This window comes from Magnolia sinica, chromosome 19 (genome assembly GCF_029962835.1).
Source record: "Magnolia sinica isolate HGM2019 chromosome 19, MsV1, whole genome shotgun sequence".
Classification (NCBI taxonomy): domain Eukaryota; kingdom Viridiplantae; phylum Streptophyta; class Magnoliopsida; order Magnoliales; family Magnoliaceae; genus Magnolia; species Magnolia sinica.
Genome location: NC_080591.1, coordinates 19,887,671 through 19,905,010, shown reverse-complemented (window position 1 = coordinate 19,905,010; position 17,340 = coordinate 19,887,671). Strand labels below are relative to the sequence as shown.

General features: G+C 39.1%; 1 protein-coding gene and 1 pseudogene across 4 annotated transcripts in view; both read right to left on the bottom strand.

Annotated features, from left to right (window-relative positions):
- Window positions 1-2,375: 2,375 nt before the first annotated feature.
- On the bottom strand, window positions 2,376-3,009 carry LOC131235376 (small ribosomal subunit protein uS4y-like; annotated as a pseudogene).
- Window positions 3,010-8,744: 5,735 nt separating this feature from the next.
- The window catches only part of LOC131235675 (vacuolar protein sorting-associated protein 55 homolog), a 32,729-nt gene continuing 24,133 nt past the window's right edge, over window positions 8,745-17,340 (bottom strand). For 3 of the 4 annotated variants that reach the window (XM_058232958.1, XM_058232957.1, XM_058232956.1), the window contains 3 exons: window positions 17,007-17,046; window positions 16,658-16,742; window positions 8,745-9,180 (listed from right to left, as the gene is read on the bottom strand). In XM_058232958.1, coding sequence (XP_058088941.1) covers window positions 8,997-9,180; window positions 16,658-16,742; window positions 17,007-17,046 — 309 coding nt within the window. In that variant the 3' untranslated portion in view covers window positions 8,745-8,996. Of the gene's footprint in view, window positions 9,181-16,657; window positions 16,743-17,006; window positions 17,047-17,125; window positions 17,153-17,340 lie in introns of those variants that run through there. The other variant, XM_058232959.1, reaches the window with a different exon arrangement.

Here is a 17,340-nt window from a genome sequence, read left to right as displayed (position 1 = left end):
GGGCCAGATCGAGCCGAGTTCGCCTGTGTAGCATTTTCACGAACACATGGACTACACCTTCAAATTCTCATTGTATGTAAAATAGTAGTAACAGTTTTACAGGTATTTCATCAAACACCTTGTAGGCAACATCAAAATCAAGAAAAAAGAGTATTTGTTTCATATACATACCTTCCTTGCCACCAGCCGACACTTCATTGAGTCATTTCATCAAACACTTGGTGATCAACATCAATATCAAAGTAACCGAGTCACCAAACTGGTTCAATTCGAGTTGGGGTTCAATCTGAGTTGAGTCGAGCTCGGGCAAGCTCAAACTCAGTTCAAAATTTTTTTAAGCTCAAAAAATTAGCTTGACTCGGCTCGAACTCAGTTTCGAATCGAGTTCAATCGAGCTTTTTTTAGTCGAGTCAAGCGAGCTAACCGAGCTAACTCAGTTAGTGTACATCCCTAGTTGCAACTTTGTTTCGACGTGGTCATCTCTCTCCAACAAATAATGGGATCTCTCTACATAACCTCTTACTGATCGACTATTCTGCTAATAATTTTGGTTTTGTTGGAATACTATCTTATTGTAGTTACTAGGAAGGAATCGCATGCGCAATATTGCGTCATCCGCGACCATGTACGGATTGGCGCCTTCATCTGTCTCATCCGCTCGAGTTGAAGTTGTTCCCACCAAGCTGAAGTTCCGCCCTTCAACTTATATGCCACAAGCTTGATCTTCTTTGCTTTAAGGATTTCCATATATTTAAAGAATTGCTCAACTTTAGAAAGTCAATCAAGGAAATCCTCAATATGAAGGTGGCCATTAAAGCTAGGAAGATTGACTATCATCATGAATTCTCAATCTATCTGATCAATGCCTCATCCAAGATGTTGTGAAATCATGTTGTTGGATCTCACTTTCTTAGGAGTGATCATATGTTTCACTGCTGGCACCATCCTGCGATTAGGACGATTACGAGTTCCAACAATTGCCGGTGGCGAATCACCACCAGGAACATAGAGTTGCCCTAAGGCCTCCGTTATGCGATCCATCATGCGATCGATGGCAGTGTAAAGCCCTTACATGACTTGTTAATCCTCTTGCTACGTCGCTTTGAAAGCCGTCGCGGTTAAAAGATGATTCCATGGAGCACTGTCCATGAAATTGTTGTCCGACCCGTCGTTAGAAGACATAGATCCGAGGAAAAGTCTCGCTTTGATACCAATTGACGCAGGGAATGACGTGTTGAGGTCGAGCACCGTCTTCCTTAGGGGATAACTACTCTGAATCCAATGAGCTTCTCTAGACTCCTCACAGATATGCCTCGAATCCACGAGGAAAGATAGAAACTAAAAGTAATTCTAGAAATCATAATTTTATTAATGGATAATTGTCTGCTATGTATGTCCCTATTACATCATTAATATAGGAAAAAAAAAAAAACTCAAAATTCGTAATTACCAAAAATAGAAAAATTCTGACTCTAATAAAAATCCTAATTCTAATAAAATTCTTTTAAAGCCTATTTTCTAAAAAAAGAAAATTCCAAATAAACTTTTACTAGAAGAGTCCTAATATGATTACAAGTTATTTCTAAAAGGAATAAAATCTAAAACTCTAAAAATAAAAAAATATTAAAAATTCGAAATTATTAAAAATAGTAATTTTTTTTTTCTAAAAAATCATTTTTGAGCTGAAAGCGCGCGTTTTACGACGAAACAATTTGAAGGGTTTGGATTACAAAACATAGGTCCGGTCATATGAATGGTTTCAAACATCAAATAGGTCCACTCCAATCTTTGTATAGTTTATATTTTAAATTTAACAAACTTACAAGTGTGCTCTCACTTTTCTGAAAAAATAAAAATTACAGGTAGTGTGCTCTCACCTTTCTCCATAGAAAAATGAGAATCTCTCGAAAACACCAACACTTGCAAAAGAGCTCCTCCTTTTAGTACTTTTCAGCCACTCCCAAACATGCAACAAGTATCTATCAATCAGCCCACCTTGTTGTTGAGATTTTATCTCACTTGGAATTGGTTAAAATAATATATTAGAGTCCATGCACATACACTTTTTCCCTACAATTATATTCAATATGCTTGAATATCATTCTTCCTTCAAAACTCAGTTGGTAAAAGTGAAACTTTTTGAAATTCTTTTTTTTCTTTTTTTTAAAGTCCGAAGAACACATTCAATTATCAAACTCAAAACTTAGAACTTCATAAACCATCTTGTACCATTTGCATTAAAAATAAAAAGAAAAATCATTTGTCCCAATCATCAAGAAGACAAAAAGACAAGCAATGGTCCTCTCTAAAATGCCACAAAACAATTTAAATTAAAAAAATAAATAATTAAATAATTAAAAACTCCCCTACCATGACCAAAATGAGGTAAGGGTGCTCATTCCTCGTCTTCCTCATCACCATCTTCACGAGAAGCTTTCTTAACAACAGCTTTCTGATTCCTTCTCTTCACCCTTCCAAGGTGCCCTCCTCTCGGGGGTTTAGTAAGTGAGAAATCAATGTGCTTTTGTAAATCTACTTGCACCATGAAAGAATGAATGTTGATGACCTACCTACCAACCCTGATATGCCTCTACCTGATAAGGACTCAAGCATGGTGGATGGACTTGGCCATGCTGGATTTGAAGACGAATATCTACAGCCTGTGCTCAAGGAAATTCTCAACGGTCAAAGCAAACACATAGTCGAGCTTGTTCAGGCTCTCGTCGAGCTTGTTTAGGCTCTCGTCGAGCAGTCCATAGCATAGTTCATGCGCTACAGCAGCGCCTCACCCTCGAAGATCCGTCGCAGGTTCTTCTTGTCCAGTGTCAGCAGCTCCCACACCGTGTTCTTGATGTGGCTAAGCGCGTACTGCACCTGCCACAGCTCATGCTTGTAACTCAGCTCATACTCTCTCACCAGCTTTAGCTTCGCGTCTAGCCACTCCTCATACGGCTAGCATAGCTACTTGAATGTCTTACCATAGTTGCGGTGGAAGCTAACGTGCACCATGGTTGCCGCTTCTTATAAGACTTCGTCCCTTCTGTACGGCTTTCCTCACGCATGTATATGATGATCGGCACCCATGATCGGCCTCAGACTGGTTGTGCATAGTGCACATCGGAGTAATCGGAACCCTGAGACCATTGCCATATCGACCACCTTGTTGTTGCAGTCACGGAGGTGCCACCCATGTGTCTGTGCGACGCTCCATTGGTAAGATACGCCATGAAGAATCTTTTATGTATCATGTATGCATGACGCCGTACATTCCATTCTACACATGCTTTTAACATGCACCATACTACACATGGGTGAAAGAATCTCTACCCATATGTGTAATGTCACCCTCCCATGCCTCCCATAATCACATGTGAGAGAGAAGTCAACTCTTCATTCACATCTCAATACCACACCTTATCCATAATCTCATCATGCCATAGATCCCATGCTCTCTCTAAATCCACCATTAAGCTTAATCATGATTCACTACCATAATCCTACCTTAAGTCGTAACCATAATTAAAATTCTAACCTTAGCTCAACCTCACCCCTCTACCCTATTTAATTCCCTACAAATCCCCCATCCCTTATCATTTTTCACACATTTTCACTCTAAGAGAGAGAGAGAGAGAGAGAGAGAGAGAGGAGAAAGAGAGTTGAGTGATCTTGGTGGGCCATTTACACCATCAATCCATCCATCTCATCCATTGATCAAGTGACTACACCCCATCAACTTCTCTTTTCTCTGGTTCCTTGTTTTTCCTTCCGTGTTGTAGTTATGGAACCCATGATGTCGGCCCCATTTTGAGGATTGCACGCCATCCGGACCGTTCATAATACCCAATGGGTTGGATTGTTGCAATACATAAGAATCAACTTGATCTAGAGTTGTGTGGGACCCGTTGACCGTGGCTCCCACCATGATGTTATTAGCCATTCAACCTGTTGATAAGATCACTATATATAAGCCTGGATGAAAGGGGCCACACAACATCAGGTCAGTCCAAACAGCGTGTGGCCTGTTATAGGCCCACTGTGGTGCATGCATTTCAACCATGTTGTACATCCATTTTCAGTTGTTCGAGGGTGGCCCATTGCACGTAGGACCCATCATGATGTATGCAACATATACCCATATAATCCATTTTTTATTGGAGTAGACCTCACCTTAGATGGGCCACATGATAAGGAACAATAGTACAGAAATTTTCTTATTTATAAGTTGTTCATCTCTTGTAACTTACTGTTCATGTACAGTGAATCTGTTGTCACTTGGTGCGTGGTTTTTTTCACAAGAATTTTTTCACGTAAAATCTTTATATTATTTGTGATTGATCAAAATTTTCATTTCTCCATAGATTTTACATTATTTGTGATTGATCAAAATTTTCATTTCTCCATCATGTGTTTGATTCATTCTAAAATTACTTTTGCGCCTAACGTATAGCTGTTGTGCCCAACAGTTGATGAATATTCATGTGGTAGCCCGTGGAATGGGTGTGGGACATAATGAAAAGTCCAAATAATGTCCCAATCTACCTAAGAGCTCTGAGAGCTGTGGAGGGTTTCTTCAAATGTACGTGGAAAGGAAAACCAAGCCAAACAAAAGCTGAGGATCACTCCTTCCCGAGAATAAAATTTACAACACGCATTTAAAAATCCTCCCCGTTGTGCACAGATTTTGAAATTGTGAGGCTGATAGTTGGTTGAACCAAGCCATTGATCTGATGACCCATATCATGGATGGGCCATGACCAAAATGTTTCCTTAATTACTCAACTTTGGCCCTTTTAATGTTGGCATACAAATGCACGAATGAGAAGAAATGCACAAACAATCCACATTCAAGGAGAAAAGACCATAGATTCGATTATTAGGACCTTCCAATCCTGGACGTTTTTTTGGCATGGTTCATCCATGATGGTGGCCATCAGATCAATGGCCTAGATCATAAAACAACTACCCTTTGATTTTCGAGGTATTACGATCCCTCAAAGATACCGTACCGCAAGTTTTGGTTTTTAGTTCGTACTGATAAGGCCCATAGGTGAGTAATCCATACCGTCCATATAATTGACTTCAATGTCGATGGCCATCCACAAAAGAGAAAAAAAAAAAAAGGCCCAGATGGAGGATCCTAGCTATAAGACTTTTGGCCTTTTTCAGTTGAATTTCAACCGTCGTTGTATATGCTTTTGTAATTGTCTATTTTTGGGCCCACGTATTGAAGGCTTGGAATGTTTTCTTGTCCGGAGAAATTTCAGTGCATCCCATCCGCAGTGGAACCGGTCATAGCAATGGTTTTGGATGATGCACCCATGCTAAAGAATAGTCAAAAGACCAGAGAGGTACGTAACTCGGCCAAACACGCAAAATGATGGCACGTGTGTTTATCTATGGAGAGATTCGCGCGAGGAGAGTGGAGAGGTGAACAGGAACACATGCGCCAATGTGTCACACGTGTGTGGAACCTATCCATGTACCAAGTAGTGCTCTTTGGTAAATGACTTTCACAAGATTCAGTATACTTCACTCATCAGGTGGGCCACATGTGTATGTTCAATGTAGGGTAGTTATTTTGTTTCTTACCGTCCATTTTCATCGGACCACTATGACCCAACCGATAAGTCGATTGGCCTGCATGTCAGATAGGTCCCACCTACATTGATCGGATCGGATCTTGCACATGCGTTTCGATGTCGGCACGTGTGCTGTTTTTGGGTATCTCCTGGCACCACCACCTAAGCATGTCATTTTCACGCATCCATGTAACATATGTGATGTCCCCACACGTCTGCCAAAAACGCGTGCCAAAAGTCAGTGCACAGTAAGTCTCCTGTGATAGTTTACCACCACTTTAGAAATGGTGAACACTTATACTTCTCACATGAGGCACTCATGTACCTATCTTGGCCATCCAAATTTTGGGTCAGATTATAGACGGATCACGTCCATAAAACCACAGTAATCAAACAATTCTAACCATTCAATTTATGCTTACCAAATGGGTGGCCAAAAGTAAAATAAGGAATGTTCCAGGCAAAATCAGAAGGTTAAGATTACCTTTTCAGTATAATGTTTTGGGTAATGCCTCATCTACAGTGGGCCTGCAATTTGGATGGTCTGATTTCCATAAAAATATATTGTTAAAATGACACCACTATTTTTTAAATGGTGTTATGGTATAGCCCCTCTTTCTAAAGTTTAAAATAAAGAATTATTCAAAAACCACGAGGAGGCTGAATTGATTGATCTATCATTCAAGACTCGGAAGAGTTGACCCAGTGACTCGGTCAAGTCTCATAAATTTGAAAATAGGAATTTAAAATGGACGAGGACCTCATACTCAAATCAATATCAATCAATGAGTCAATACCCGGAAAAGTTGACTCAGTGACTTAGTCTAGTCTGAGTAAATTTAAAACTAGTAATTTAAAAACCACAAGGAGCTCATACTCCATTAGGTTGGATCAACGAGTCAACACTCGGAAGAGTTGATTCAGTAACTCAGTCTAGTGTCATAAATATGTAACTAGAAATTTAAAAACCACAAGGAGGTCATACTCCGATCAGTGTATCAGTAAGTCAAGACTCAGAAGAGTTGACTCAGCGACTTGGTCTAGTCTCGTAAATATGAACTAGAAATTTAAAAACCACAAGGAGGTCATACCCCAAATGGTCGATGGGTAAGCCAAGACTCAAAAGAGTTGACTCAGTGACCTGATCTAGTCTCATAAATTTAAAACTAGAAGTTTAAAAACCACAAGGATCTCATACTCCGATCAGTTCATAAATGAGTCAAGACTCATAAGAGTTGACTCATACATGATCGGACAATATGATTAATTTATGAGATAGAACGTTAGGTGGTTAAAGAACAATATGCTCATAAAATGAGCATAGCAGAAATGAGGATGTTGAGATGGATGAGTAGTAAGACAATAGATGATAAAAATAGAAATGAATGCATGAGAGAATTTATAAGTAATGCTGAAAGGTAACAAATGAGAGTAAATATAATTAGGTGGTTGGGTCACATGCAACAAAGACTCAAAAACTCTACCATTTGGGAGCAGTTGGTACAAATTAAAGACTCTAGAAGGAAAGGAAAAGATCCAAAAGGACATCAATACATTTATTAAGAAAAGACTTGATAACCCATGGTCTAAATCAAATTTAAATAATTTTGAATGTTGTGAGGACAAGGTATAGCAAAAAGAGCATACAAGTAAGAAAAAAAAAAATTTAATTAAAGATATTAATAGATAGTAATTAAAATTAAAATGAAAAAAAAAATTACACTAGGTAAACTTTTTTTTTATTTTCAGCAGTAGATAAGTAACTTATTTCAAATAAGTATGGTTTATGATTAGTTATAAGTAACCTTTTTACTTAAAAGTACATAATCGCTTCAGTTAACTTATTTTTATTTTTGTTTGCTTTTCTACTTTTTTGCTTTTTTACTTTTCGTAAGTTGTTGAGCAGCAACATGAGAGATGAAAGACAAGAAGCTAATAAGTATATTGTTTGCCAAACATGCTTATCTTCTTAATTAGTAGAAATTAAGATAATCTACTTGTGGAATAAGTAGCCTATCTTAAGTAACTTAAAATCCAGAAAATAATCGTGATTTTCGGTGCACCCCATTCCATCCACATCAGAATCACATCAAGTGGCGTTTCTTTCAGTTTGATCAAGCGATTTTCTAACTGTTTGCTTTTTTATTAAACAGACCTAATTAGGAAGCTTGACCATGATAGCAGCCGCAGCAGGCTGGGCTAGACAGTCAGTTTTCAGTTCCGATCCCAATGCAAATAACCACCTGTTAAACCCAGGCTTAGGTATTCAAAATCTTCCATCGAGGCCCAACAAATGAAAGGACTGGCCCATTTATTATGTTAACGCCCAATTACTAATCAGACTGGGCCCAGGACGGGTTAGGTTCAGGCTCAGCCCACCATGGGGCCCATGCGTTAAGTACTCGACAAACATCTAAGACAATAGGGAGTTATATGATACTAGGGAAATGTATGACACTTGATACACAGGCACTCATAAATTGTACATATGGTAGCTATTAATTCAAAATTAAACAAAGACCCGTTATTGCTAGGTACCAAATCAAATTGGTTGAACGATCCTAACCACCTATCGGTAGACAGTTGTTTGTTAAAATATGACCACTGGATATTTTTCAATTTTTTACTGTTCCAATACCCGTTCACTAATCTGATATGTAGCTTTTGGTTCACGATCATCAGAACTAGGGTTCAATGTTGACAGTCTAATTGACTTGCTTCTATCACGTATGAGATTTCCAAGTAATTTCTTAGTGCCTGTGTATCATCCATTACACTCTGCCTGAGTATCAAAGTTTTTTTTTTTTTTTTTTTCTCCTACGCAGTATAGATCAGTAACCGAGCTCATTTATTTGGCAGTCCTTGTTGATGGGCGACACCCAGATATAAAAGCATCAGATTATACTAGCAATCACATCGGTAGTTCATAAACGTGGATTTTAAAAAAAATATATTTTATACGCAATCACATCAGCAGTTCATAAATGTGGTTAAGAGCGTTTGGTTGCACCAAATATAATATTACTTTATTACAATATTTGTTGCAATCAAACTCACGGTAAGGGGGCGCGCACACACACACAGTCATCAACCACTACAATTTTTTGGTCCATGCCCCAGGCATAGAGGCCAGCAGATCAATGGTTCGTGCCACACGGTGGGGGCTACACTTCATAGAACTTCTATTACATTTGCATCATAACAGTCCAATTTGCTAAAGAACATTCCTACAAAATGGATGAGCATATCATGGCTGCGACCATCAATCTCAAAGGGGAACCTGTCACCCCAGAATTATTCCATTTATGAATATCAATCGATATATCTCAGTAGGATTTTCCGTTTCATCTTCTTTTTTTCCAATGATATTTCGGATATACAAGAAGATTCTAGTGCGGAGATGCACTTTATCTGCTCTTACCAATCTTCTTCGAGGCTAACGCCGTGAAAACACAAGACCGTGCAGACAAGGATGAAGAAGGATGTGAACTCAATGAACATGGCTCCTGTTTCAATCAGATGTGCGTGCCTCAAGATAACAGGTATGGCGATGCTCCCCACAGCTGATGCACCCGTCATGAATTTCGCTGCATTGATCCAGCTGAGAAATGGGAGCCAAGGGACAGTTAGCAAGCTATGGCTAGAAAGATGCTTTGAGTAAAACTATATATATATATATATATATATATATATATATATATATATATATATATATATATATATATAGGAAAAGGTTCTATACGGTCGAGCTCATGGGAACTCCCCATGAGGTCGAGCTGTGTGGGCCCCACCATGATGTATGTCGAACATCAACACTGCATTTGATGGGTCCCTTTAAATTATGGGATATCCCAAAAATCAACCATATACGGAACTCCGTGGACCATATCATCTAAAATCATGTGAAGACATGCCTAAAACATATAAAAGCACTTGGTGGGGCCCAACTGAAATTTGGATGCGTCTGAAACTTGGTCTGACCCCTCATCCAAGTGGAACACACATAATGGATGGGCTGGATTTGTGAACCACATCTTGTTGGGCCCAAAAAATGATATGAATGTTTTAATGGAGGGTAACCCCTCTCAACTTTTGTATGTGGTGTGGCCCACACAAGTCACAGATTGACTTGATTTTTAAGCCCTGGGCCCACTATGGAATGATGCATCTAACTGATGGGGTAGATGTTCGACATACATCATGGTGGGGCCCACACAGCTCGACCTCATGGGGAGTTCCCATGAGCTCGACCGGATAGAACCTTTTCCCATATATATATATATATATATATATATATATATACACACACAGAGAGAGAGAGAGAGAGAGAGAGAGAGAGAGAGAGAGAGCGCCAATGCAGCACTAGTGCGCAAGATCCAGTGCCATTGACAGGTAGGCCCTGAAGTGTATGTCTCGTGGCCCAAAAATCAGGCTTTTATGATCATCAGTCAGGCACATGTACATTGACCATTGGAAGTTCCATTTAGGGCTCCTTTGGATGCACTTACGCAAAATGGGGTTTTCGTGCCTGCTTTTCCTTTCCAGCCCTATTTTGCTGAGTGAGGGATAAGAAGGGATTTGGAAAGTGCATACAAACACACCCAATGATGAGCCAGCCTGATTTCTGCACTACAGCATATACACACTTAGGGCCCATTTGGAAGTATCTCACACAAAATTGGTTTCCGCAAACTGGGACTCTGCAGAAGGGGTCAACATTTTCATCAACTGGGGTTTTTAGCACCGATTTCAACATGTGGGGACCAGATGGGGTTTGAGGAAGTGCATCAAACAGATAAGGCAAAATGGAGTTTGGCTCTTTTGAGGGTGCGTCCAAACGGGCCCTAAGCTGGCTCATTTGATGACAACCAAGACTCACATACCGATGCAGCATTCGCACATATTGGGTATAAAAATAAAAAATCAAAATTGAAGGAATTTTCTCCATTACAAAGTATCTGAAAATGCAAATAATGCAACCTAGTATCAATGTTCTCCATTACAAAGTATGCAAGTAGTGTAACCCAGTATCAATGTTCTCCATTACAAAGTATCTGAAAATGCAAAGCGTAACCTTATATCAATGTTGGTAACCATGAGATCTACATGAAGAACCATGGTTCAGTAACCCAGGTCATTGATCTGATGGGTCACACTGTGATTGAAGTGCCCAAAAGACCTCCCAGTTGGAAGATCATAAACCTTAGATCAATATCCTACAAAAGGAACCTAGACCACAATATGAATGCTAATGAAAGCATGATCTGGTTATTCCCACTTTATTAGGCTAACAACTGCAATTCAATTTGAGAGCGCATCCAAACACGGCCTTTGACCATTCTCCAAGTACGAAAGCCAGATTCCAATCCAAGTTTATATATAAGAATTTAGGCCCACGTGGATGAGGCATAGTGACAAATCTCATTCTCAGCAATTTCTCTGAAATATCTCGGGATTTTTCAAATTTTGAGATTTTTCTCGGGATATTATCAGGAAAATCTTGCCAAAACTAAAAATATTTATTGTAATTAATAACAAGTTTAAATATATAACAAATTCCTTGACTTTTACTATTTTGTCCAATAATATCACAATAAAATGGTGATATTTAAAAATCTGACGATACTTTGAAAATATTGCAGTAGTATAATATCATTTGCTGTATTCTTTGCATTATTATCATTAGAGTTTCAAAATTTTGGCAGTATTTGTGACACTGATAGGAGGAATCTAACCCTCCCCAATTCACGGGTGGCAATGTCATCTAGATCATCAACCACTATGTTTTCCATTCCGAACCATGCAATCCAGATCATTGGTGATTTGGATCGCTATTTTTACTGTTCTGAAGGTTATGATTCTCTACCCTTATCATTGATTAAGCTGCAATGTAAATTTATATTGAGCATGTATAGGAAGCACATAATATGATGCATGCAGGATCTACAGTAATAATATTTACCACTTCATATGTAAATTATAATAATGGAATATCAATTTGTATATATTACTATATTGCGCATACTTCATATTACCAAGTGTCGGAACAACCGACATGACCCTGCCCCTAGCATACCACGTATTGGAGATAGTGTACCGCCCATTCCTGTATTATGTACCAGAGCAACCCACAATCCAGGTAACTGGGAACATATGGAGTGGATGAGCAGTGTTATGGTTACCAGTGACCCTGCCCCTCTGCATGCCATATCCAGGCCGATGAAGTGACTCTAACTTGGTTTGTTCTGGCACTCGAACACCAGACTTCCACTTTTAATATACACCCGCATCACCAATTTGATGGCCACGAAAAACCGTTGGATGAGTTGAATTATCGAATGAGTAAAAAGATACAAAGGTATATACTTTACAGACTTCTCAAGCCTATCTAGGAAATTTCTAGAAATCTACTTATCTATACTATATATCAGTGTTTTAAATAGCGAATAGTGTGGTGTTCACCCCTTTGAAGTGCGAGGCGTAAGCTACATAGTGTGTAGCGTAAACTATATGCTCCTTCTATATTTTTTATGAAAGTTGTGCTTGGTTGTCCCAATTTCATGATATTTTGCACCAAATTAGGATGATTAATAATGAAATTTAAAAGTTTCATGATATTTGGTGCAATCAAATGCAACCTATAGTAATAGGAAAGGGCAATAATTAAGTATAAAGGTAAAAGAAAGAGCAACGAAACTGATTTAATATTTTTTTAGGATTACTGATTTAATATTGCTACCTATATTATGTTGCTAAAAGCATTGAAAAGATTAGCTAATTTTTATTGAAAAAAAACGTAACAAATCATTGAAAACATTAACTGATTTAATATTGTAGTGAAAAATAACTTATAATGTGAGCTACATAGCGTGTAACATATTTTATGTAGCGTGTAGTGTATGCAAATTATCATGTAGTATAGGCTACATGGAACTTCTATTTCATGAGCTACGTAGTGTTAAGGCTAAGCTACACTACGTAGCGTAAGCTACACGCTACACAGCGTAGCTATTTAAAACACTGCTATATATAAAGCGAGTATCTTTTGGAGATTTTTGCCCCTGTAATTAGTCGTTGGGAGGGGAAAAAACCCGAAGAAATTTTCTGTCCCAACTCCTTGGAAGTCGCCCGCACCCACTTCTTCTCACCCACACAGAAGACAAGATTGCGTTAGAGAGCCAGTGTGATAAAGGTTGTGGGGGGCCCACCATGAAGAATCTGCAACATCCAGGCCAAACATTGATATCGGCTCACGTTGAAGGGGCATTTGGATCGTAAGTTACTTTGGATAAGCTACTTATGCCATAAGTAACTTATCTTGGTTACTAATTCAGTGATAAGTACATTTGGTAATGAACATACTTATCAATCAAAAAGTTGAAAAGCATGTTTGGTTTCCAACATGGTAAGTAATTATCCCTCAAGTTTGTTTGGTCCCCCTTACATCCACCATCCAACATATGGGGCCAACCTTTGATGTGGACCATTCATTGTATGGACCCCACCTTTGGTGTGGACCGTCCATTGTACAGGGCCCACCTTGGATGTGGGCCATTCATTTTTATGGCCTGATCTTTAATGCGCATCATTCATTATATAGGGCTCACCTTTATTGTCCATAATGTGGGGCCCACCTTCAATATCCACCAACCATCATGTGGAACCCACCTTTAATGTGGACCATCCATCATGTTGGCCCCACCTCTGATGTGGATCGTCTATCATGCAAGGCCCGCCTTGGATATGAGCCACTCATCATTACGGTCGACCTTTGATGTGGGCCATCCATCATGTGGGGCACACCTTGATGTGGGCCGTCCATCATGTAGGGCCCGCCTTGGATATGGGCCACACCATACACCTGTACCAGCCCATGTTAAGGTGTCAACCCGGTCACAACACCTGAAAGGGTGGGCATGGTCTCTCTCACACAATACAAATTCCCTTAACATTCCGTCCTCAGGTTTGAGCGTCTCCAGAGATACAATGGTCACCTTGCTCTTGATCCACTAAAAACAGTCTCTTCACAAGCTTTGGCAAAGATGTGAGTGAGCAAGCTTTTGTTGAGAGGTCAGACAAGGCACATTCATTTGACTAACAGATTTTTCTCTCAAACAAAGTGGTTGTCAATCTTTCTGTCTTTGGTGAGCTCATGAAAGATTTAACTCAAAGCCATTTATGTCGAACTAATATTGTGACAAAACAAAATGATAAGAGCTGAGAGGTACCCAAGCCACAGAATACAACACATTCAGGTGGGGTCAGCTGCTTTGGAAGCTAGAGACCATTATTCAGCTTTAGCTCTATATCAAGAAATGGTGGGTTGGCTCTCGGCACTGCAAGAGATGAGATTTTTTACTGGATAAATACAATATGCAGTAGTTTGCACTGCAAGAGATGAGATTTTGCCTAGATAAACACAAAATGCAGCAGTTCTCCAATCTGCAGGTTTGTCGACATAACATCATCTCTGTAAGTCATAACCGCAAAAGTGGACAGATATGAACATAAGGTCCATGTTAAACAGTTGATCAGCGAAGAGTCGCATCACCAACATGGGAAAGAACAAGCGAATGCCATCACCAACCATGATGCAATCAGTACTGTGATTTGAGGCAGGGAAAGATAGATCATGTGATGCATGCTCCTATGTCCAAATACCATTCGAGTCCAACAAGATTTCAAGAATTATAGCATCGTTGAGGAAGGTAGAGTTATATTCTATCAGCATGAGATTATAGCAGATGAGATGGTAAATTCCTGTTGTGCATAGATCTAGAAATGTCCACGACTAGATTGACAAAGTTCAAGATGGCTGAAATGGGGGAGGGAATCCAGAAGAGTGGATAGCAAGGAAGTCAGTCCTAGTAGTCCAGCCATAAAATGAGCAAACCCTACTGACATTAGGGAGTGTCAAAATAGGATCATCCATTATGACCACCTCAGACATCACTACAACTAAACCAACCTCCACCACAGTGAAAAAATCCACCATGAGATCCGTCACCTCATTGAGCCAAAAATTAAAGAAGAGATCATCACTGGATTTATAGGAGAGGATTAATGAGCTTTCCCAATTAAAGAAAGGTTGTAGTTGAAACACGGCATGGATATTGACAGGAGTGGCAAAAGAGTCATATTCCAGTCCAAGACCATCAAGGGCATAGAGAAATTTGTCCTCGTTGGGAATTGGTTGCTGAGTATTGGCCAAAGCATCACATACAGAATGAAGTTTGCTTAAGAAGAGATGGAGTCGTGACGCTTCCACGTTCAGAGTTGAGACTTCAAATTAATTGCAGAAGACTTTGGAGCTTCAGAGAAGGACATTTCACGAGAAATGCATGTGGAAGTGTCAAAGCCAACCAAGCTAACACACAAGTAATATGTTGAGTTAGATATTGAGGAAGAATCATAGGTTTTAGAAAAGAAAGAAATAAGCGGGGAAATAGAGCCATTGACATAGCCCGGAGAATAGGAACAAGTTAGCTTTTGCAAAGAAAGCAATCTAGAGCTAGTCAATCAAACAAAACAAGCAATGAGATTGGGAAAGCAGAAGAGATGGGTTCTTCGCTTCATTTTGATTTTTTTCTTCCCTTTTTTCTTTTAATTCCTATACTAAGGTGAGGGTCTTAAAAGAGAGATTTGAGTCAAAGCCATTAAAGTCTACTTTCCTTATCTTTGTTTTACCTATTGGTGCTACTCCTAAATTGCCTTGAACACGTTCATTTCTAACTCTATTCTTCCACATCTTTCCACACATCCATCTCAACATCCTCATTTCAGCTACACTTATCCCATAAATATGTTGTGCCTTGACTGCCCAACATTCCTCCCCACAAAGCACGGTTGGTCTTATAGTTCTATAAAATCTCCCCTTCAGTTTGATTGGTATGTGGCAATCACATAAAACTAAAGAGGCACATCTCCACTCCATCAACCCAGCTCTAAATTATATGATCAACATCATTCTCAATCTCTCAGCTTTCAAGAATTGTTGACCCCAGATATCGAAAATGACCATTTTGGATACTTCTTGGTCAGCAATCTCAACTAATTCCTTTTGCCCACTCTTATTGTTACTAAAATTGCATTCCATATACCATGTTTTAGTCTAACTGACTTTAAAACCTTTAGATCTAAAGCATCACCCTACAGTTCTAGCTTTATGTTTAGCTCTCCCTCCTCTCCTTAACTATTTCATCTACAAACAACATACACTGCAGAATCTCTTCCTATAAATCCCTGATTAACTTGTCCATAACCTATGCAAAAATATACTAGCTCAATGTTGAGCCCTGGTATAGGCCTACGGTAATTGGAAATTCACTTGTCTATCCACTAGTGGTCAAATCTTTGCTCTCCCTCGTACTTACCCTTAGTCATGTCAATATATTCTCTTGAGACTCCTTTCTTTCCCAACACCCACCAAATTATCTCTAGGGACCCTATCATATGCTTTCTCTAAATAAAGATCCAGGTGGAGATCCTTCCTCCTCTCCCTATATTTCTCCATAAGCTATCTAAGCAGGAAAATAGCCTCAATGGCCAACCTTCGTGACATAAATCCAAACTGACTTCTCAATACATTCATTTCATGTGTTAATCTTTGCTCAATCACTCTCTCCCGGAGTTCCATAGTAATAAGTTTCATAGCAAGTTCATTCCTAGAAATCTTCTCTAGGCTATCTAAAAGAATACCTAGGAAGATTCTAGAATTACAAATTACAAGAATACCCTCATATACACGGAACACCCTCACAGTGCGCATTATCCCCAACAAACCGAGCTACCAATTTTTGGGCCAAGGCACGCAAATGGGAGGCCAGCAAATGAACAACATGGATTTTGCACACACCAAGTTCCTCAACAACTAAACCACATCTTCACAAGAATCTGCGAGTTTCTCATTAACCATCTTAGGCAAACTCAAAAACCTAAAGGCAAAGGCCAAGTCATGTACGAGTTCCCGAACACTGGACTGATAAGCTTCAGAGCTAGCAGTTTCAACTCTCAAAGATATTTTAGACAATTTAAAAATAAATCATGAAAAAGGAAAGAGCTTCAATGTACAAACTCACCCCCCACCATCTCTGCTAGTTAAGAATTGAGTGGAGCCACCACCGAAGAATAGACATGGCATCGGGACCAACACATACATGAGAGCTGTGGAAGCAATGCAATCATGTCAGCCATTATATAATCAACATTTTTATAACAATCACCAAAGCCCTCTTATACTTGAAGTGCATTTCACCGAGGAAAAAAGTTACAACTCAGCCCTTTCCAAGACCAACTAAATGGCTGAAACTGAGTCATAATGTCCAAATCAAAAACCGAGTCAATTAAGACAAGTTGATTTGGTTTTAGCGAGTTTTTGTTCCTTTTTTTTTCCTTCTTTGCAAAGAGCGAGTTTTGATTCATCAGAACCTGATAACATTGGCCACCAATTGTTGTATATAGCACAAGCCTGCAATAAAACAGATTGTAAGTATATCTTATGTGGGACCCAGAATGTGCAAAGGTAGTTTGCATCAATGACCAGATACCTGTATAGCCATGAACAAACAGGATCCAGAAGACTTTTTTTCTTATTATTATTGCTTGAAAAGATGGAGAACGAGCATCCAGAGGATACAACGTGAATTTGGGTAAGTAATATAGCAAGATACAAAACATGGATAGAGTTTTAGTTGTATCCTACTGTTTTATTAACTATTTAAACAAACTTTTCAATATAATATAATATATTTGTGTTACATTG